Source organism: Salpingoeca rosetta (assembly GCF_000188695.1).
Source record: "Salpingoeca rosetta unplaced genomic scaffold supercont1.1, whole genome shotgun sequence".
Classification (NCBI taxonomy): domain Eukaryota; class Choanoflagellata; order Craspedida; family Salpingoecidae; genus Salpingoeca; species Salpingoeca rosetta.
In genome coordinates this window covers 1,601,494-1,623,280 of record NW_004457740.1, presented here as the reverse complement: position 1 = coordinate 1,623,280, position 21,787 = coordinate 1,601,494, and the positions used below count along the sequence as shown (strand labels likewise).

Genomic DNA, 21,787 nt, shown 5'->3' with positions numbered 1-21,787 from the left:
ATGGAGTACCAGACGCATGGCTCCGCCACATCCCACCTTTGGTTACGATTAAAAGCTACGCACTGACGAACACAATTGCCAAACACCCCTGTCTCAACGCATCCCTAACAAAGGAACATCAAACCCTCCACCTTTCACACACACACACACACACACACACACACACACACACACACACACACACACACACACACACACACACACACACACAACATCGCCGCCACCACCCTCCAACACCAACAACACCAACCAATCGTTGCTTAGTGCGCGCTGGACGGTGCGAGCGCTGGCAAAGATGATGTTTCCGACACGAGCGAGGAATACACCGCGCGCATGCTGTCAGACGCAAGCTCCTGTGCGCGCTCGACAGCCTGTGAACAGAAACAATACGACCAAAACAAAGCAACATTGAATCAGAGCGGACAGCACAACCACAGGCCAATCAAACATCATTGTACAAACACCACCCACGGGCAAGAGCGCGAGTGCACATGAATCGCAAACCAAGAAGCATTTTAGTGGGAGGCGACTCTGGTTAATTTGATACATGGTCAAAATGTCAACTGCATTCCACAGTTCACCCACACTCCTCCACCATCAATACCACCATCAGGACGCACCGCTTGTAACTGGGAGCTGTCAGGGCACACGGCAAAGGATCCTGGTCGCTGCCCCTGATATGCCGCAAACACATGGGTCTGCCATGGTCGTTGCCATTTGTGTGTGTGTGTGTGTGTGTGTGTGTGTGTATGAAGCACGTAGGAACATAAACAGACGCACACTTTATCATCCTGCCACACACACACACAACCAACAGCAACCTGTCACAACATCATGTGGCCACAATCACAAAACACAAACTCACGCAATTGTGCTTACCAAAACTGTCAAATCATCACTGCTTGATGCACCAAAGAGGTCGTTCTTCCAGTGATGCCTGAAAGCTGTCAACACAAGAACACAATTGCACACATGTGAGAGTGGGCAAACCATGCAACCTCAAACAACGTCTGCACTCACTCAACTCACTCACTCACTTCACTGCACTCACTCACTCACTCTCTCTCTCACTCTCTCTCTCACTTCACTTCACTTCACTCCACTCACTCTCATACGCAGCATGCTCACCATCAAGAAGCGACAGCGCCTGCTGTGTCTGCTTTGCTTCGAGGTGGCTCTCAAGGGATTGGATGGCGCGCTGCTTCGACAGGTTTGAGCAGTCCACTCGACGAATAGCGCTCGGCTGGCGCTCAATCGCTTCCTGGATCTCGTTCATCACCACCCCGACTTCCCCGCTGATGTTGTGCATGAGCGGGTAGCGGCCAATGCCCTCCACCCCGGTCACAAGCTGCACATACACACCCAGCATCATGCCAAGCACCGTGTGCAGCCGACACACCATCACCACCAGCGCCTTTGCCTGTGCGCGTGGCGCTGCGCCATCCGCCTCATCGTCCGTGTCCGCCACAGAGAGCACTGCGCCGGAGGAGCGGGGTCGCCCGCGCCACCGCGCGTCCGCGTGCGCGCTCTGCCGCAGTGACGCCTTGAGTTTGTGCAGGCACGCCATGGCGTCCTCCCGCTTGAGGGAGAACGTCTCCCACAGCTCGTGCAGCTGGATCACCAGGGATTTGTGCGGGCTGAGCAGGTGTGCGCTGGCCAGCGCCTCCGTGTCAACGTATACAAACGGCAGCTGCACATGCAGCAGGCTCTCCACCGTGTGCATGAGCGGTGTGAGGTCGGTGCGGGGCAGCTGGTCCGTCACAAGCTGCACACACTCCGACACAAGCCGCCGGTGCTGTGAGATGGCAGCCTCATACAGCTGCTCAAAGACGGCAAACGTGTGCACGAGCACATGCCCCGTGTCATCGCCGACAGCGGCAAACACGTGCCGCTCCCACTCCACCTCCACCTCATCGTCGGGGATGCGCACAAACGCAGACCCGTGGCTCTGGAACGGCTTGCCCGTGCCGCTGCGCGTCAGGTTGCCGAAGCTGCCGCTGTCCGAGTAACCCAGGCGATCAAGCGAGCGCGTTGACGAGTTGAGTGACGCCCGCCCCGGGATGGAGCCACGTCGCTCGCGGCTGAAGAACGGCCACGCCTCGCCAACATCCTGCTCCGCCAGAAGCGCCCGGCTGCCCTGGTTGCGCAGCGGCCGCGGCGAGGAGCTGGTGCTGCGCAGCGGAATGAGGCCCGTGCCCTCGGGGTTCTCCATCAAGACGCTCAAGGCGTTGTCGTCCTCGCCAGCACCGCCGGCGGCGTTGCCTGCGCCCACGCCCTTGCGCTGGCGGCCGCTGCCTGGACGCGAACTCCGCCTGCTGGACGACGCCTGTCGCCCGCTCGGCGTGCGTGGCAGCGCTTTGTGCCGCGCACGCTGCTGGTGCTGGTGCTGGTGCTGGTGCTGGTGCTGGTGGAAGGGCTGCTGGTGCTGGTGCTGGCGCTGCTCGTACTGGCGAGAGAGCGCGCCAACGGTACGCCCAGCAGCACCAAAATGTGCCAGCTCGCCCGCGTCCTCGTCTTCGTCGTCAGCCTCCTCCGTCCCGGTCGCATCGCCGCCGTCACGGTCGCGCCCGCGCCGGCCCCCATCCTCGTCCTCGTCCATCGTGTCTCGCGCCTCCTCCTCCCCAAGCTCCCGATCAAGAAAGTCAAAGTCCGTAAAGTACTCCGCCACCAGCATCTCCTCGGGCGGCACAATGTCCTCGGCCTCCACCAGCGGCTGCGTGCCGTCGCCACTGCTGGGCGCAGTGGTGGGCAGCCGGTCTGGCGACGGCGGGCCCGTGCTCTGCGCATCGGGCTGCGATGCAAACACGATGCTCTGCGCAGACGGCAGAATCTCGCGCCCGCACGTGCGCAGCAGTTCGCTCAGGCGTGCGCGCGCCCCCGGCGCCGCCTCGCCATCCCGCGTGGCCTGCCACGTGCTGTGCAGCGCAACGGCGCCGAAGGAGCCCACCGGCGGCCACTGCCGCGACGAGGAACCGGCATCGGCCGCCTCCACATCGGTCGGCAGTGGCGACGGGCACGGCTCGTACAACACGCCGCCGTCACCGTGCTCGCTTTGCGTTGCTGTCAGTGCCGAGGCTGGCAGCCGCTTGGCAGTCAGGAACGACGCCGCATCGGTCAGCGCAAGCGCCTCCGTCCACATGCCCTGCCGCTGCAGCCGCACAATCACGGAGGTGAGGTCCACAATGAACCGGGGCACGTTGCTCAGCTTGTCGGTCTTGAGCGAACGCAGGAGCGCCGCCAGCACCTCCACCAGCTGCGCGTGGTAAGCGGAGGCCCCGCTCTCCAGCAGGCTGATGAGGAAACTGAACACCTGCACGTCGTGGTCTGGGAAGAACGCGCTGCTGTAGAACCGCCCAAAGTCGGCCACCCATGCCGCCACGTCCTTCGTGTACTCACGCGAGGCGTACAGCTGAAACAGGCGGGACAACCGCGAGTTGAGCGGGCGCGTTGCCTCAGAGAGCCGTTCCGCAGACACCGTGACCCTGTCGTCACGCATGGCGTCGTCAAAGTGGGCCACCATCCGCGGCACGAGCGCCACCGCATTGATGCACAGGCTGTCACGCTGGTCCATGATGGGGTCCTGCAGCCGCGGTGTGAGCTGTGACAACAGCGCCAGCACCTTCTCCACGAGACGCTCGCTCAGCAGACCTTTGAGTGCGAGGTCGTGTACGCCGGGGAAGTTGTGCCAGCTGAGCTCCTCAAACACGCGACGCGACAGCGTCTGGCACTGCACCTTTGAGAACGCGTCCACCTCCAGCACCGCCTGCACGATGGACAGCGCCATCTCAAACTCGTGCAGCAGCGTCGACTCAAACAGACACACGCACGTCCAGAAGATGCGAGGCAGAAGCACCGTGGGCGAGGTGCCACGCGGCAACCGCCCTTCTTGCACCGCACGCACAATGTGCTGGAAGGTGAGCAGCACGTCGACGGCGTATCCTTGCGCCTCCAGACCGGGGCTTTCCACCACGTCCGCCAGTCGCATCAGCATCACGTTCAAGCTCGTCTCGGACACAGACACGCACACGCTGCGAAGCACCTGGAACGCGCGCGACGCGTTGTGCCGGTTGCTGCACGACGTGGCCCAGTGCAGGGCCTCTGACGCCCACCGCTCCGCAAACGCCTCGCTGTCCTCCTCGTCCCGAAGGCCATCGTACCGCGTCCCAAGCAGCGTGCACACTTCCTCCGCCCAGCCGCGCACCAGCGTCTCGCTGGCAATGTGCGGGAAGCCCGGCAGGATGTCTTCGTACATCCACAGGGGACCAGGCACCGCCAACAAGCGCAGCACCTGCTCCTTTGTGTCGCTGTTGCGCACGGTACGAGTCGGAAGCAAGCCAACCGTTGCAGCGGTGTTGTTGGTTTGTGCGGTTGTCGAAACGGCAGGAGTCACAGCGTCAGCATTGGTACTGGCCGCCATCGTTGTGGCACTGTTGGCGCGACGAGCGCCGTTGTTGTTATTGCTCCTGCTGCTGGTGCTGTCGCCTGTGCTGCTGCTGCTTCCTCTGGTCGTGTTGTAGTTGCTGTCGCCGGAGTTGCCACTGTTCCCGGCCAAGTTGCTCTTCCCTCGACTGCCACCGCTGGTGCTGTCCGAGGGGCCCACCAACACATCACGAGAGCCATCAGTGCGCTGGACAGGGGAACTGCCATCACCAGTACCGCCACCGCTGGATCCCAGTCGGCCGCTGCCGCCGCTACTGCGCATGGTGAAGCCAGTGGCAGGCGGCAGTGCGTAGAGGCGAATGAGGTGCGCCAACAGCCGCTTTGCATTCTCGTGCGTTGTTGCATCAGGGTGGTCCATGATGAGGAAGCACAGGTTCACAAGGGCAGGGGCGTGGGCCAGCCAATCGTAGTCTGGGCAGTGCTGCAGCGCCTCCACCAAAAAGAGCAGCGGCACGTTGTAGCCGTCGTTGAAGGCATCATGGTCCGTAATGGGCAGCAGATCGTCAAGTGGTAGCTGATACACGACAATGCCGCGCACATCAAACTGTGAACCGAGCGATTCAAGATCATGGCTGCTGTGCCGCCTCGGCTTTCGCATGTGCATGTTGCTCGCCTCACCGTCGCTGCTGCGACCCGCCGTTGTAACGCCCTGTGCGGATAATTCGCTGGAGGAGCTCTGCGAAATGGCCTGCGCGTCCTTCTCATCGCCTGCCTTGGGTCCTTGCCTGTGTGGCATTTCCCCGTCCTGGGAAGCAGCCCGAACAAGCGGGGGCGCCTGTGAACGCGAGGGCGTGCTGGCCTCTACCGCTGCTTCGTGAGCTTGAGTTGCTCTCTTCCCGCCCTTGTTGTGCGTGCCTTCCAGGTCGCCGTCAGACGTGGGCGGAAACCCCTCCACGTCCTCCACAGAGCCTGCACGGTCTGTGGGCGCCAGCTGCTGATCACATGACGCCGTGACGCGCCCGTGGTCGCTGCTGGCGTTGCTTGTGCGCCCGCGATTGTCTGCGCTGCCATCGGCTGTCATGGAGTCCCGGCTGCGCTCGCGCGCGTCCGCGGAGAGGCTGCGTGGCGCCACGGCGCGCGTGCGAGACCGATGGGAGCCTGGTCTGTTTGAACTGGCACGCGGCAGCGATGTGCGGGGCACACCTGTGCTGGAGGAGGAAATGCCACCACCCATCAGCCGCTCCGGAAACAGCGGCTCCGCTTCACACGCCTGGTGAACCAGCACGCGCACCGTGCGGTCCGGCTGCGTGGTCATCAGATGCACGACGATGGCACGTGCGCAGTCCAGAAACAGGGGCACCCGGCGCACCGCTCCCTCGCGCATCAGCATGTCGAGCACAGGCAGGAGCAGCTGGCTCCCGCGAGCAACGGCCTCCCACGCGCGTGCAAATTCGTCAACCAGCACATCGCCAGGGAAGCGCGCCTGCATGCTGACCAAATTGCGCAGAACAACGCGCTGGATGATGTCCACTTCGTGCGGCAGCAGCTTGGTCCGGCGCACAAACACGTCCGTGGCCAGCTTGCCCAGCCAGGGGCACATCAGGCGCAGCAGCACCGCGCGCGCGCTCGGCACGCAGACATCAAACCACTTCATAAACTCAAACAGAACAGCGGGCCCGAGCTGCGCGTCCTGTTCTGCGAGGAGGGTGGACAGGCGCGCCTGCATCTCCATGTGCACCTTGGGCGTGTGCGACTGTGCGGCCAACACAACCTCCTCGCCATCAACAGGCACAAAGAAACGCCGGGTGATTGTGCGAAACAGCTGCTGTGCGCGCCGCCGTGTCGCCTCGTGCGCATCCGCCAACGCGTACAATGACACACACAGCACCTCAACCGGCACCAGCACACGCGTCAGCACACCAGGAGAGCCATAGCTGTCGCTGCAGCTGCTGTGGAAGCTTCCTCGAGCAGTGCCCTTGTTGCTATTGTTGCTCGTGCTGGTGCCGTTGCCGCTGCTGCTGCTGCTGCTGCTGCTGGTGTCGTGCAGACAGGCGTTTGCCAGCGCGGTGAAGGCCACACTTCGCGCCAGCGCAGACGTGCTTGAGTAGCAAAGCTGTAGCACCCACGTGGCAATGCCAAGCGCGCCTTGGGTAGATCCACCAGCAGAGACAGAGGAAGCAGCGCCACGCAACATGTTCTCCAGCGCAGATTGCGCAATGTACCCATACAGCGGGACGTTGCTTGCAAGCACATTCATCCACAGCTGTTTCAGGTAGCCCGGGCTGTTGATGGACGCGTGCCCATCAAACGCGGGCCCGCGGCAAAGCGCCGCCAGCGCCCTGGTGGCCTCAACGTGCAACACCTGGTCGTCACTCACCTCAAGCTCAATGCTCGATTGCTCCGAGACCTGCCGCTGGCGCTGGTAGGTGCGGGACGCAGCCTGCATCACATCTGCTGACGCCACACCAATCGCTGCTGTTGTTGCTGCCGTTCCTGCTGTTGACGATGCAGGCGTTGTGGCGGAGGCTGCTCCGCTCTGGGGGGCGGTGAGCCCAAACCCGTACAGCAGCTTGTGTTGAACGAGCATCTCCACCGGCTCAAACGCGCGTGCATCCCTTCCTCTTCTCTGCGGCGGCTGCTGCGATTGTTGGTGCGGTTGGTGGTGTTTTTGTGATGGTTGCTGTGACTGCTGCTGTTGGCCGTGGGAATGGTCACTGTGCCGTTGCTGGTGTTGACTGTGGTGGTGTGACCGATGCGAGAAAAAGTGGATGTGGTGGTGGTACCGGCCCTGTTCATCGACGCCACCGCGCGCCAACGTGTGCATGCCACCACCGTCGTCACGGCTGCCGCTGCCGCGCTGACCGTGACCGTGGCCGTGGCCGTTCGCGTGCGATGCGGCGTGGCGCATGCCCGCCTGATGGCCCTGCAATGTGTGGAAGTGGCGGCGGGCCTGACCAGGCCCGCCCTCGGCATCGTGATCCTGCACCTGAAACAGAAACGGAAACGCGCTCACAGGCCGTTGCGCCATGGATGAGCGAGACGCACCAACGCCAGCAGCTGCAGCAGCAGCAACAGCACTGACTCCGCGCGTGCTTGTGCTTGTCGCGCTCTCGCCTGCGCCCACGGCGGCTGGGTCAACCTGCCATGGCGTGAAGCGCACAAAGAGCGAAAACAGGTCCGTGCGCAGCTCGTTTGTGAAGAAGCTCAGGTACAGGGAGGGATCTTCGCTGAGCGTGTTGATGAACGTGGTGACAAACCCGCAAAAATGGCGGCGAATCACGAGCAGGTACGCCGTGTCCCCCACGCCATCAATTTCCAGGTAGTTTCGGATGCCCGTGATGATCCCTTTGAGTGCAGGCGGCACGGTGCTGGCCTGGATACCCTGCAAGCAGCACTGGGCAGCGGCAGAGGCAGCGGCCTCATACACACGCACGAGGTCAAGGCGAAGCGTGTCTCGACGCCGGCGCTTACGCATGCTCTCAGAACGCAGGTCGAGCGCCTCTGTGAAGCACGGCTTGAGTGCATCCAGCAGCTGCGGGAACACGGGGGCGGCAACCCGCGTCACAGCAGCCACGACAATGTCTCGAACAGCACGCTGCTCGCTGCGCAGTAACGCGGCTGCGAGCTGGAAGAAGCCGTGCAGCTGCAAGGGCACCTCGTGCTGAAGCAACGCTGACGACGCGCACGACGATGATGTGGAGGATGTCGCAGCCGTGAGGGACGCCGACAGCTGGTCAAAGGCGCGCAGGAGCTGCGCTGCGTGGCCGGACTCGCTGCCTTCCCGTGCACACGCCGCAGTGCAGAAGAGGAAGTGTACGAGTGCGCGGAACGAGAGGAGCGCCTGCTCTGCGACGCGTGGGCCATGCTTAAGCTTGCTTGAGGAGCGATGGCCAGCCACATCCCAGTCCATCACCTCGGCCCGCAGTAGCAGTCGCAGCGAGAACGTCCAGGCAATGCGCAGCACATCACCAAAGTGCGCGTCGCTGCCGCTGTTGTGCAGGACGACCCCGCACACGAGCGCCGTCCACATGTCTGGCGCGTCCATTCCCGTTGGGGAGGAGGACAGAAGCACCCGCAACACGTCATCGCTCATAAGCTCCGGTGCCAAGCGTGGCGCACCTGCTGCATCCGTGGCCTTGGTGCTCCTGCGGCCATCCCTTCCCTCGCCGCTGCGGGCGCCCCGCTCAGAGGAGTTGCTGCTGGACAGGCCAACACTGCCGGCGCTGCGCGTGCGGGACATGCGACCAACAGCAGCAGCGCTAACGGCGGCAGCGAGCGAGGCAGATGCACCACTGAACGAAGCCGACGATGACGAGGCGGTCACGGCTGCTGCCGCCGCTGCTGTAACTGCTGCTGCCGCGGCGTTGTCGTCGTCGTCACCAGTGCTGGAGGACGTGTGCAGGTCTTCGTGCACCGCCGCTGTGAACACGTGTGCAGCGTCACGGTCCAAGAGCTGGGATAGCAGCGTTGTCGGCTGTCGCAGCTTGCGATAGGCATGGAGAAACACCAGCTCAGATACAAGCGTGTGCACCTCGTTGGCCACGACAAACGCGAGTTTGCGGGTGGTTGTCTGTGCTTGCAGCAGCATTGCCAGGCAAAATCCTTCCAGCGTGTTGATGAGCTCGTTCATTTCCTGCTCCTGCTGCTGTGACACGTGTGCATGTGCGCGGGACGTCGTCAACGGCACCGCTGCTGCTGTCTTTGCTGGCGATGCCGAGGACGATGGAACACTTGCCATCGTGGAGGCCGATGCACTGGCAGTGGTGGCACCGTGTTGGGCAGCTGGTGTGTCTGCCTCATCTGCCATCTGCTCGCCAATACGCCGCAGGCGCCGCTTCGTGACGCGGACATGTGGTGTTGCACGGGGGCTGCCTGGTGGTGTTGCTCCCTGTCGCGCTTGCGCTGGCTGTGCGCTGCCTGTGTGGCGGCGGGCGGGGCTGGGCGCAGGGTGCTGCAGCTCAGATCGCGCAGCGTTGAAGTCCACAAAGTCGCTCTGCAAATGGAAGGGTTGAGTGCGGTGGATGCGAGTATGTGAGTGTGTGTGTGTGTGTTGTGGATGCGAGTGTGAGTGTGTGTGTGTGTTTGTGCACGTGTGCATGTGTGCATGCGTGTGCGTTTGCAGGGAAGGAGAAGAGAGTGTAAATGTGGCTGGATGCATTTGACATTCATCAATCAGCGTGATGCAGAGGTGAACACTTGGTGATGAGGTCACCTGTGAGGCCATGATGTCGGAGCCAATGAGGTGGGCCACCACCCGATTCGTGACAGCGTCTGCGTCCTCGCACGCGCGCTCCTTCATAGTGCGCGTCCACTGGCGCAGAAGATAGATGACGACGCGCAGACACGTGTCGATAGCAGTTGGGTTGCGAATGGGAACCGAGGCAACCACAAACGCGGCAAACTTCTGAAGGACAACGGGGCGAAGATGGCTCTGGTTGCGCACAATGCACTGCAGCACCGTGGAAGCCAGCTTGCGCACCTCCGCATCAACATGCACCGTGGCTGCAAATACAAACGACAGCCAGTGCATGCACGTGTCGTCGAAGAAGCGGGGCACGGCCACCAAACAGGTGCGGTAGAGATCAAGGCTGGGCTTGTGGCTCGCTGCGCTTCGGTCAGAGGGCAGTGTCGAAAACATGCTGTGCGTGCCCACCTCGTTGTGAAGGTGCGTGAGCAGCTTGCTCAAGGTGTCGCGCACAGGCTGCAGGTACTGCGCAAAGCCCATCATCTCGGCCTGCTCCTTGGAGAGCGAGCTGGTGGTGAGGAGCGTGCGCGCGCGGGACTCCGTTGCGGACGGCAGCGACTCGGACTTGAGCGGCATGGGCGGCACACGCTCTGCATTCTCCAGCTGGTTGGTGATGAGGAGGACGGCGCGTACGGCGATGATGGTGCGCTCCGGAAGCACGCGGCCCGAGGACGACACGGGACCAAGCAGGTCGTCCAGGATGAACCGCATCGCAATGTCAACCCGCTCCTGCAGTTGACGTGGGCGAGTCGAGGTAATTGTGCGCATGGTCGTGGGTGTGTGTGTGTGTGTGTGTGTGTGTGTGTGTGTGTGTGTGTGTGTGTGTGTGTGTGTGTGTGTGTGTGTGTGTGTGTGTGTGTGTGGTTTCGGGGTCGTGCGTGGTGGTAGGTGACGTACCGCCGCCACTGGCAGGAGGAGCTCCACAAACAGCTGCGACCACGCGTGCTTCAGATCCTTCTTGGTTGCAGCAATAAAGTGCTGTGCACATTTCTGTTGTGCGCATTCCCAAATACGTACACAAACGGAGTGAGAAACGGGTCTGCGGCACCATGGTGCTGGTATCGCAGCACAAGCACAAGCCTATGCAACTTGGTCGTGTGTATGTGTGTGTTGTGTGTGTTGCGTGTGTGTGCCTGTGTATGTGTGCCTGTGTATGTGTGCCTGAACACGTTGGGTGCACACAGCGGGTACAAGAGAACGGATGACGTGACCGTGTCAACAGCATGTGTTTGGCAGCAAAGTCAAAACAGGCGCACCCCAAGAAAGAGGAAGCATGCCTCCAGGTCTGCAACGGGATAGAGCTTGATGCACAGGAAGCGCATGCTGTTGATGACGGTTGCCATGTACATGACATCGTGGCTGTACTCCCGCAGCACACGCAGAAAGTACTCCGACACAATTGTGAAACTTCACGTGTGTGTGTGTGTGTGTGTGTGTGTGTGTGTGTGTGTGTGTGTGTGTGTGTGTGTGTGTGTGTGTGTGTGTGTGTGTGTGTGTGTTTGTGTATGTGTGTGTGAGTAACGGCGGTGCTCAAGTGAATACACAAAACTACTTACTCGTTTCTCAACCTCAACCGTGCATGGCAATCTCCCCCTCCTTCCCCTTCATCTCTTCTTCAAAGCAGACTGCATTACCAAGTTTGGGAAATGACACCGACAGCCTCTGCAAACTGCGCAGCGACATCGCGTGCGCTCGAAACGTTCTTTCCGCTCCTCACACTGGGAAAGCAAGCAGGTGTGCGTGAATGTGTGGTAAAGTGCGTGAATGTGAGAGTGGGTGAGACTGAAAAAGAAAAACTGTTCATATGTATGATGGTGTCATTGATCAGAAGGATAATGTGAGTACAATGCCCCTCACACTCACACTCACACACACACACGCACATCTAACTGCTTCAACGCACCATTCATCGAGTCCAAAGTGGAGGAAGCAGATGCCAACGATTGTTTTGACGAGTTGATGCGGCAGCACTACCGCGCGCTGCACACCACACACATGTGCACAATACACACGCAGGTGGCACGGCACAACATGCATGCATGCAAACATACATGCATACACGAGCACACACCATGGAAACAGCAAGATTAGGGCTGCTTCTGCACAGCGACGAGCAGATTCGCTGTAGACGGCATCGTGTCACCAGGCCCCACTCAGCACGTACCACAACCCCAAGCACGCACAGAGAAGCAATGCCTTACGCTGTCGAGAACGCCGATCAGTATACGACAGAAGATGAAGTTGATTCCCAGCTGTACAAACAGGTGGTACGGCGAGGCGCAAGGGCACGTGGCATGTGCAGGGTGAGCAGAGGGCCCCCTGCAAGCGTGAAGACAATACACATCTGCAACAGATAAACCCGCTTACGCGCACACATGCTTTCGTACAACACACACGGACGAACACACGCATACACACATACACACACATGCACACATGCACATATACCTCGCGTCGCTCCGAGAGCTCCTCATCCGCTGCAGACGAATCGTGGCGCCTGTTGGATCGGCGGTTGGGTGGAGGTGTGGGCATGGTGAACAACCATCACACAGCCAACGCACAGAGATAAAGAGGCAAGGATCAGAATGAACAACCATGCATGCATGCACGCGTGACGTGTACAACCAAGCGACCAACCTTGGCACCGGCGATGGATTGCGTGAATGGCGGGGAGGATCGTGGACACCCTGTGCAAACCATTACAACAGAGAACGTGTGTGTGTGTGTGTGTGTGTGTGTGTGTGTGTGTGTGTGTGTGTGTGTGTGTGTGTGCGTGTGTGTGTGTGTGTGTGATGAGATCACGTCACGCCACAATTCCATCTCGTGTATGTGTGTGTCTGTCTGTGTGTCTGTGTGTGTGTGTCTGACTGGCTGGTTCAGGTGTGTGTGTGTGTGTACCAGTTGTGCGCGCCATGCAACGAGGCGGTCCACGAGCGCAGCAAGGCGCTTCTCGTCTTCCGCCATCACGCCCAGGGCGTGGATGTGGTGGTCAAACGTCTCGTCCACTCCATGGCGCAGCAGCTTGGCGACAGATACGCCCTTTGCCTGTCATGACACACCAAGTGACAGTGGCACGCCGATGGCGCACGCACGGACACGTGTTGTTCGTTAGCGTTGCCTGATTGCGTGAAAACTGCGCGTGCCAGCTGTGCATGGAGGCGTGCAAGCGCGCCGAGAACAAGCGGCTTGTGGTCATGAAGGTGGCTGCCCGGAGTGAGCAAGAGGGCATTGTTCAAACACACAGCAAAGGCCACTGATCAAGTGTGTCCTGCCAACCTCTGCATCGTCGAGGATGTTCAGCAGGCGCTGCTCTGCAGCCCGCTCAAACTCTGCGACGAGGGCGTTAAGGACGGGATCGCCGCTGCGTGTCGGCTGCGAAGGCTCCATATTGGCTGATGACCACGGCAAAAGAGGCGGTAGCAACGGGGTGGCGGTCAGGCCCATCAACGAAGCTGCACAAACGGGAAGGAAGGGCCCAACAAGCAAGGATGAGCAAACGCAAGTCAGTGGTTGGCTCGTTGGTTGGCGACACAGTGTTGCCTTCCATGACAAGAAGGACGACGATGCACGCGCGTGCGCAAGGAGGATGTAGCATGCACGAGCAAACAACAGTAGCCAAGCGTTTGGACACCCTGAACAGAGGGGCATGACAACAGGGGCAAAGTGCCCCTTTGGCTGTGGCATCCATCGTCGCACATACGCACGCATGCATGCATGCATGTCGGTGTTGGGCGTTCCGTGTGCACATACACGCACACGCACACACTCACCGCGGCGGAGCCTACTGAAGCCCACGGACGCTGGTGTACCTTCACTGCCCTCTTGAGGAGTGGTGGCGTGATATTGATCTGAAGGTGGCCCGCGATCGTCTGTGTGCAGGGCGCAACGATGACGGAGTGAGCAGACAAGCAACCAAGATTGTGGCATGACGTTTGGCATCAAGCAAGCAACCACCACTGATGGGCAGTACGCTCTCGCCATCTGCAACCTCAGTGTCAAGGACGTGTTCCTCTCAGGAGCACACACACGCACACACACGCAGCACGCACACGCACCTGACATCACGTTGTGGGGAGCAGGCACTCCCACTGGTTATGCGTGACAAACGTGCAGTGTTGCCGGGTGGGTGTGTGGGTGTGCGCTGCTCCAATCAGCAGCAAGTCACATCAGCAAGGAGAGCAGAAGCGGTTGTGTTGTTGTGTGCGTGGAATGAATTTTGCTGACACATCCACAACAACAGCAGCAACAGCAACGACAGCAACGGACGACAAGTCGTGCTGGTTGCTGAGCGAGCGTGTGCGTGGTGGCAAGGGTAGCAGTGGCAATGGTGGAGAAGAGACCAGCACGGGCAACAGCAGCTGCAGCAGCTGCAGCAGCTGCAGCGAGGAGTGGTGATGCCAGCGGTGGCGGTAGTCGGCATGGTCATGGTGGTGCTGGCGATGATGATTCCTCACGCCCATCGAAGCGAATGGCACTGCTCGGGTTTGCATTTACGTTCGCAGTGGTCGCAGCCGTCTACTACTTTCTCATCCTCGCTCACATGCCCCCAGTTGACAGGTAGGGGATGTGTGTCTGTGTGTGTGTGTGTGTATGTATGTCTGTTTGGCTGTCTGTCTGTGTGTCTGTGTGTCTGTGTCTGTGTCTGTGTGTCTGTGTCTGTGTCTTTCACCCACTGTCCGTCTGCCTCTCTGCCTCTCTGCCTCTCTGTCCCTCTGTCTGTTTGTGCGGCCAGATAGCCCTCTCTATCTCTCTGCATGCTTTCTGCATCTCCATCTCCAACACCACCACGATCTCCACCCATCCCTGTCGCTGTCCGCCACACGCACTATGACGATCTCTTCCCTGTTGCGCGCACACGGCTCACACCTAACGCCTCCTCCCTCCTTTGTTTTGTTCGTTCGTGCTTGGTGGTAATGAATGCAGTGAGGACTGGCAGCATGTCAAGCTGCCGCGGGACCTGGAAGACACGAAGGCGCTGGCGCGCGTGCTGCTGAAGTACCGTGACGACTACTACATGTCTGTGCTCATTTTGTGGATGGTAACCTACATCATTGCGCAGTCGTTCTGCATTCCAGTCACCATCTTCTTCTGCATCCTGAGCGGCACGCTCTTCTCCCCATCCTACCTGGCGCTGCTCTACGTGTGTGCTGCGTCTGCCTTTGGAGCAACTGGCTGCTATCTCAACTCCAAGATGTTTCTCAAAGACATTGTCTCCTACTACTTTCCACGTCGATGCGCAGAATGGAGAACCAGGGTGTGTGTGTGTGTGTGTGTGTGTGTGTGTGTGTGTGTGTGTGTGTGTGTGTGTGTGTGTGTGTGTGTGTGTGTGTGTGTGTGTGTGTGTGGTGTGTGTCTGGGCCTGGGCCTGGGTCTGGGTCTGGGTCTGTCTGTGTGTGTGTGTGCGTACGTCTCTGCGTGCGCGTGTCCGTCTGTGTGTGTGTGTGTGTGCGTGTGTGTTTGTGTACGTCTCTGCGTGCGCGTGTCCGTCTGTGTCCGTCTATGTCTGTCTGTGTGTGTCAGTGTTGCATCTCGCCCATCCGCCTCAATCATGTTTTGAGTGTTGCGCCATGCATGATCTCACGGTCCTGCGTTGACGTGATCTCTGCTTGTCTCTGCTTCAGGTTGAGCATCACAAGGACAATCTTCTCTTCTTTGTCATCTTCCTCCGGGCGACACCGTTCCTCCCAAACTGGTTCATCAACGTAGCCAGCCCAGGTACTTGTGTCTGTGTGTTTGCCTCTGTGTGTGTGTGTGTGTGTCTATATGTTTTTGTTTCACTGACGCATGCGTTTGTGTATTGACTGATCTTCGCTTCCGTATGACCACTTGACGTGGCCGCTTTCTTGCTTCCTTATCCGAGCCTGCTTCCGGTGAGCGCAAGCAAACCCATCCCTGATTTACCACCAGCACACCCCCCACTCACCCCTCCCCCCCCCCTCGTTCCTCCTCTCTCGCTCCTGCAGTGATTGGCGTGAACATGTGGTCCTTCTGGCTTGGCACGTTTATCGGGGTCGCCCCACCCTGCCTGCTGTATGTGGAGGCTGGTGGCGTGCTTGAGGAGCTCACCAGCACGGGAGAGGTTGTCTCCTTGTCGTCCATCCTGCGCATATCGGCGCTCGGCTGCCTTGCGTTGCTGCCCGTTCTCTTCAAGGACCGCCTCAAACGCAAGTTCGACTAGCTTCGTGCATGTTTGCGTATGTTTGTGTGTGTGTGTGTGTGTGTGTGTGTGTGTGTGCGTGTGCGTGCGTGTGTCTGTCTGTCTGTCTGTGGATCTGTGGGTGGGGGGTGTGTACACGGGGTCTGTCTGTCTGTCTGTGTATCTGGTGTGTGTGTGTGTACGTGTGTCTGTCTGTCTGTCTGTGTATCTGTGTGTGTGCGTGTGCGTGTGCGTGTGCGTGCGTGTGTCTGTGTGCGTGTGCGTGTGCGTGTGTCTGTCTGTGTGTGTATATATGTGTATGTTTGTGTGTGTGTGTGTGCCTTTGCCCTTGGGCCTTTGCCTCTGTGTCTGTGTGCCTTATCTGTTTTCTACCCACTTGCCTGCCATTTCTCCCTCCCCCTACCTATTCCTCTGTTTCCCTCTCCATATTTCGTTCGTGCTCTCTAGCACGCGCCTTCCCTCGGCATCAAAGTAAACAACGCCGCACTGCACTTCGTCTGATGTGAGAGGTTTCAATACACCTGGTAATCATGTGAAAACAAACAAACACTGGACGAAACAAACAAAACAAACAAACAAACAAACAAAACAAAACAAACAAACAAACAAACCAAGTACGTGGTTGGATTGTGATTGTGACAGGATTGATAATGTGACACTGCAACAAAGTGCGCACAACAACACAATGTCAACAAACTGCACGACTGGGCGGTGGTCTTATACAGCAAACACATCAGCACGAAACACACGCCGCAAGCACTCAAACGTTTTAACAGAGACGCAGCAGCACCAGGCACGCTGCAGGCATTCACAACGCGAGTAGCCAGCCAGCGGGGGCTGCACAGGAACCTACATATGGACGTATGCCAACGAAAAGTCATGGGAGAGAGCAGCAACTGTGGTCGATACACGCATACACGCATGCACGCACTACGACGGGTCGGTGTGCTCGCTTGAGCTCGCACCTCATGCATGGTGTTTTTGTTTACATGCGCCATGAGTTGCGAGAGGGAGCGAATAGGGGGAGGGGGCCTAATTGACGACAATCGGCGGCTGCTGGTCTTCCTGCTGCTGCTGCTTGAAGAAGGAGCCAAGGCCGCTGTCGTCATCATCAGAACCCGCCGAGTCCATGATGAAACTCGTCAGCGCAAACAGCAGGAACACCACGCCGCCAATCAGCGTCACTGCGCAACAACAGCATGAACCGGGGGGTTGAACAGGAGGAGGGTGAGGCGGGGATTGTTGTTGTTGTTGTTGTTGTTGTTGTTGTTGTTGTTGTTGTTGTTGTTGTTGTTGTTGTTGTTGTTGTTGTTGTTGTTGTTGTTGTTGTTGTTGTGATAGGAAATAATTTGATGTCGTCGCGCAAAATGTGGTGGTGGTGTTCGTGTCGCCGCGCTGCGGTAATTGCCCACAAATACGAGTGGCAACATGCGCGCACACACACACACATGCACACACACACATGCACACACACACATGCACACGCACACAAACATACAAAAACACACACGTACACACGTACACACGCGTACACACGTACACACGCGTACACACGTACACACACGTACACACACGTACACATACGCACGCGCACGCATGGGCGCAGACCTGTGCGAACGGAGATGCGCTGGGCAAGAAGACGACCGCCAACTACGGCAATGAACGTGCAGAGGACGTGCCCGAGACTGGCACCAAGCGCAACACCAAGCGTGTTCTATGTTGTGTGTGTGTGTGTGTGCGTGTGTGTGCGCGCGCGTTTGCGTGTCATGGTTACAGGCGAAGACGCAGTACATGCAAGCAGAGTAACAAAGAGGTCAGGCATGAGATCATGAGATGGAGGTGCGCGCACACAACAGGGGGTGGAGGAAGGTGGCGGAGAAAAATGAATGCAAATCGAGACGACTCACAAGAGCGAAAAGTATCAATGCATTAACACAACGCCCTGCACAGGACACACACACGCACGCACGCACGCACACACACACACACACACACACACACACACACACACACACACACACACACACACACACGCACGCACGCACACACGCACGCACGCACACACACACACACACACGCACACACAGCTGACCTCGCGGGCACCGAGGATGATGGTGGCAATTTGGGAGCGGTCGCCCCACTCGGCCAAGAACGTCAGCACAAACGCCTGCACAAACACAGGCGACACAATCTTCGACCATGGCTTGGGCTCTGGGGCCCCAGCAAAGAAGCATTGATGCGCATGCGTGGTTGCAGGACAGAAGGCATGAGGCGGCTATCGCCTGAGCAATGGACGAAACATGGTCGCGCAGTTGCGTTGCAACGCACAAGTACACACACACACACACACTCACACAAGCACGCACACAAGCACGCACACACACTCACACAAGCACGCACACACACACAAGCACGCACACAAGCACGGACACACACTCACACGCACGCACACACACGCACACACACACACACTCTCTCTCTCTCTCACACACACACACACTCACGTTGCTCAGATGCAGAGAGCTTATCTTCCTTCTCCTTGAGTTCCTGTGTCACTTCCTCCAACTCCTCCGCTGCCTCATCTGGCGCCATGCTGTAGCCCTCCTGCATGGCAGGAAAGCCCACGTGTCAGCCACGTTTGCATCATTGCAGACACAACCACAAGTGGGAGCAAGGCACACAGATGTGTGTGCGTGTGTGTCTGTGTGTGATATTTGTGTGATGCTTGTGGCGCAGGCGCACACACCTTGAGGAGTCGCAGACCGAAAAACACAAACAGGAGCGTGGCGATCATGTTGGTGTAATGGCGGGGAATGATCGTGGCAAGGGACCCAATGTACGCCGACAGGACCGTCATGATGATGAGTGCCACGGCGGCACCCGCCAGCACGATAAACCGTGGGTGCCTGCAAACATTGCAATGGGGTGGGGAGAGGGGAGAGCAGTTGACAAGAGGAAGCCATGCCATAAAGTATCAACAGTGGATTTCTTTCATTAGAGTACGTGTGCCTGCCTGTGACACACACACACACACACATTGTAGACACTGACAAACAGTAGGAGGAAGTGGCACACTCTAACATACACGCAACCAAATGATACACATGTACACGCACACACACGCACGCACACATACACACACACGCACACATACACACGCCACATCCACATATCCATATCCACATATCCACATATTCCACATGCACATGTCACGCACCTCATGGCCATGATGGCTGCGATGAAGAAGGTCTTGTCGCCAATCTCAGACACGATCATCATGGAGAGACCGCCGACAAAGGCGTGGGTAAACCGTGCCGCCTGCCGTGCACACGGGAAACAGCATGAGGTCAGGATGGCGAGCACACGTGTGAGAACGGTTTGTTCTCAGGCGCATTGGAGGGATGCAAGAAACCCACACTCAATCCCTCATCACTTCACCAACTTCACCAGCTTCACCAGCTTCACCAGGGGACCATCCACAGGCTCCCAATGCGCGCGTGTGCAATGGCAAGACCACCTAACCAACCGCCTTGGAGTGTGGATCCCAGTGTGCAGCAGCTTGTGCTTCGCCGGCAGGCACGAAGCCTCCGTTGCCTCCGCCAACGTCCAAGTCCATCTTATCGTCGCACTCGTCAGCAGCTCGCTTCTTGCGCTTGCGCGTTTGGGACTGGTTGTCAGCTGCTGTTTGTGTATTTTTGGCTGTCGTGTGTCGCTCGTGGCGGTGGAACATGCGACGACTCACACAACACACACACACACACACACACACACACACACACACACAAGCGTCCGCAGACCACACCCCCCGGCCACAGCGGCCAGCGCAGCAATGACAGCAACAACGGCACTGCTGCCACCGCCGCTGCCACCGCCACCACCGACAACGATGAGGGACAGCCACGCAGCGCCCCAGTGACCTCACGAAGCCCCGGTGGCCCGGCCGCAACAGAGCCCCCTGCAACTGTCTAAGCGACAGTCGCAGCACTACACATGAGCCTCGCACCGAGGCACTTGGTTTCTATCTATCTATTGATTCACTTTTCTTTCTGTCTATGAGGCGCGTGCTCTCACACACATTCACCCATGCGCACCGCTGCCCTTTGTTTTGCCGCAATTGCCTTCCCCATCTCTGAGCGCTGGGAGCAGTGTAAGATTTCAGCGAGTTTTCCCCAATAAACCCCACACACACACACAAAACACACACACACACACACACACACACACACACACAAAACACACACACACACACACACACACACACACACACACACACACACACACACACACAACACACACACACAGAGTCTTGCTTGTTTGTGTGTGATGTATTGTCTGTGGACCTGTCAAGCAACGAACGCACGAGCAAACAACAAAAACAAACGTGCTGCAAGGCACCAAAAGAGGAGAGCCGGCAATGACAAACCATGAAGACAAAAGACGGAGATGGCGAAGGTACAACAAACGAAAAACAAATAGGCCGCACTCATCAACATATCATCGCACACGCCACAACACACACACACACACAACACGCCTGTTGGTTTAGCGGACTGTAACAAGAAAACAAAAACAGCGTCGGATGGATGGATGGATCACAAGAGCCAAAGAAGCAAGGGAAAACAAAGCAGGAAAGCAAAAGCAAGCAAGCATGGAAGGCGCAAAAGTCAGACAAAACCTAGTAGTAGGAACGAACAGCAAGCCAATCAATCATTTCACAACACAGAGTGCTGTGGTCATCATGTCACGGGGTTGCACAGCGAGCAAGGGACAGAGAGGGCGCGAAACAGAGAGAGGGCACGGAGGGGGGGGGGCAAAGGCGAGCGGGAAGAGACGAGGGGCAGGGGAGAGGGGAGAGAGCAGAAAAGGAGCAGAGGGCAGGGGAAAGGGCGGGAGGAGCGGGACAGGGAAACGCAGACAAGCAGGAGACACAGACAGACAAGGGGGAAGAATACAGAGCAGCGGCAAGCGGAAGCACAGACGGTGAACACGACAGCTGGACCGAGCGCAGTGTTCAAAGCACAAGCCTGGAGCGCGGTTCAAGCTAGGGAAAGAAGGATACTCCGCGGCCACGGCGCCAGCGACAAAAGAGATATCAGGGAAAAATACGGACATGTTTGCGCGCGCGTGCATGCCGAGCCCAGCGGTCGCACTTAGCACAACATGACGTGACGAGAAGTCAACCACGCCCAAACAAAACAAAAGGAGACATGACAAGCTTCACACTAAACATCCATCATTGGTTGCCTCGTCTTCCTCCCAAATTGATCAATCTGCCGCCGTCATTGTTGTCGCTGTCATCAGCGGAAAAAGACCACTCGTTTCCACCAACCAACCGACCAACCAACCTGCCTGCTACACATACACCTCCTCGACACCGCCAACCTTCCCCCCCCCCCAACTTCTATCACCATCACCAACAAACATTTGCCCTCATCCATCCGCCCACTCATCTAGTGATACAAGTACACGCCTCACACCACTTGCGCTGCGCTTCAAACACCCATGCTGCCAGCTGCCGTTGTCCACGAGCGTGCGCGATGACATGTGTCACCGCTTGTCTGCGTATCATCTCTTGTTGCGGCGGCGGCCAAAGCATCCGCACGACGATGACGATGTGTCCTGCTCCGCCACGCGGGTGGTCCGTGGCGCAGCGCTCCGCCCACCGCCGGCAGGGCCCCGGGCTTCCGGCACACGGGGAGCTGGCTGGCTCGGTTGCGCGCCCTGGTGATGTGTATGTGTGGGGGGGGGGTTGTGCGGCATGATGCAAGCAGTGTGCGCGTGAGATGAGATGCACGAGAGATGGTACTTTGTGCATGGACTGACAAACACGAGGTACTTGTATTGTATGACAGCCGGCGCAACAAAACCACCACAGCGATGTATATTGGGGTTGAGTGTGTGTATGTGTATGTGTGTGTGTACGTGTGTGTATGTGTGTGTATGTGTGTGTGCAAGAGCAAGAGAAAGACGCACCGTTGTTCGTGACAACGATGTTGCTGCTGCCG

General features: G+C 58.4%; 4 protein-coding genes across 4 annotated transcripts in view; 1 reads left to right on the top strand and 3 right to left on the bottom strand.

The window, feature by feature from the left end:
- Window positions 1-1,084: 1,084 nt before the first annotated feature.
- Window positions 1,085-13,824, bottom strand: PTSG_00370 (uncharacterized protein; the record flags this gene model as incomplete). Its single annotated transcript, XM_004998861.1, has 13 exons — window positions 13,681-13,824; window positions 13,396-13,494; window positions 12,902-13,077; window positions 12,524-12,670; window positions 12,263-12,312; window positions 12,074-12,122; window positions 11,827-11,877; window positions 11,529-11,605; window positions 11,260-11,343; window positions 10,882-11,032; window positions 10,523-10,615; window positions 9,593-10,354; window positions 1,085-9,373 (listed from the first exon to the last, which is right to left on the bottom strand). Exons 1-13 carry the CDS (start codon window positions 13,685-13,687, stop codon window positions 1,085-1,087), a joined length of 10,035 nt encoding a protein of 3,344 aa, XP_004998918.1. The 5' UTR covers window positions 13,688-13,824.
- Window positions 13,825-14,093: 269 nt separating this feature from the next.
- Window positions 14,094-15,803, top strand: PTSG_00369 (temporarily Assigned name family member; the record flags this gene model as incomplete). The annotated part of the gene is made up of 4 exons (XM_004998860.1): window positions 14,094-14,182; window positions 14,549-14,879; window positions 15,247-15,340; window positions 15,589-15,803. The coding sequence occupies 4 exons, from the start codon at window positions 14,094-14,096 to the stop codon at window positions 15,801-15,803; spliced, it is 729 nt and encodes a 242-aa protein (XP_004998917.1).
- Window positions 15,804-16,278: 475 nt separating this feature from the next.
- On the bottom strand, window positions 16,279-19,470 carry PTSG_00368 (uncharacterized protein). The gene is made up of 7 exons (XM_004998859.1): window positions 19,309-19,470; window positions 19,000-19,100; window positions 18,529-18,688; window positions 18,287-18,386; window positions 17,875-17,993; window positions 17,391-17,496; window positions 16,279-16,966 (listed from the first exon to the last, which is right to left on the bottom strand). Exons 1-7 carry the CDS (start codon window positions 19,396-19,398, stop codon window positions 16,815-16,817), a joined length of 828 nt encoding a protein of 275 aa, XP_004998916.1. The 5' UTR covers window positions 19,399-19,470; the 3' UTR covers window positions 16,279-16,814.
- Window positions 19,471-20,089: 619 nt separating this feature from the next.
- The window catches only part of PTSG_11580 (CK1/CK1/CK1-G protein kinase), a 4,898-nt gene continuing 3,200 nt past the window's right edge, over window positions 20,090-21,787 (bottom strand). Inside the window, exons 8-9 of the mRNA XM_004998858.1 lie at window positions 21,756-21,787; window positions 20,090-21,503 (exon numbers count right to left, since the gene is read on the bottom strand). The exon at window positions 21,756-21,787 is cut by the window's right edge and continues 37 nt beyond it. Coding sequence (XP_004998915.1) covers window positions 21,348-21,503; window positions 21,756-21,787 — 188 coding nt within the window. The 3' untranslated portion in view covers window positions 20,090-21,347. The remainder of the gene's footprint in view (window positions 21,504-21,755) is intronic.

Coding starts and splice junctions, on each gene's coding strand:
- PTSG_00368 (XM_004998859.1), bottom strand. CDS start 19,398: ATGGACTTGGACGTTGGCGGAGGCAACGGAGGCTTCGTGCCTGCCGGC. Junction 18,689..18,999: donor GCAGCCATCATGGCCATGAG/GTGCGTGACATG, acceptor CAATGTTTGCAG/GCACCCACGGTTTATCGTGC. Junction 18,387..18,528: donor TCGGTCTGCGACTCCTCAAG/GTGTGTGCGCCT, acceptor CCTGCCATGCAG/GAGGGCTACAGCATGGCGCC.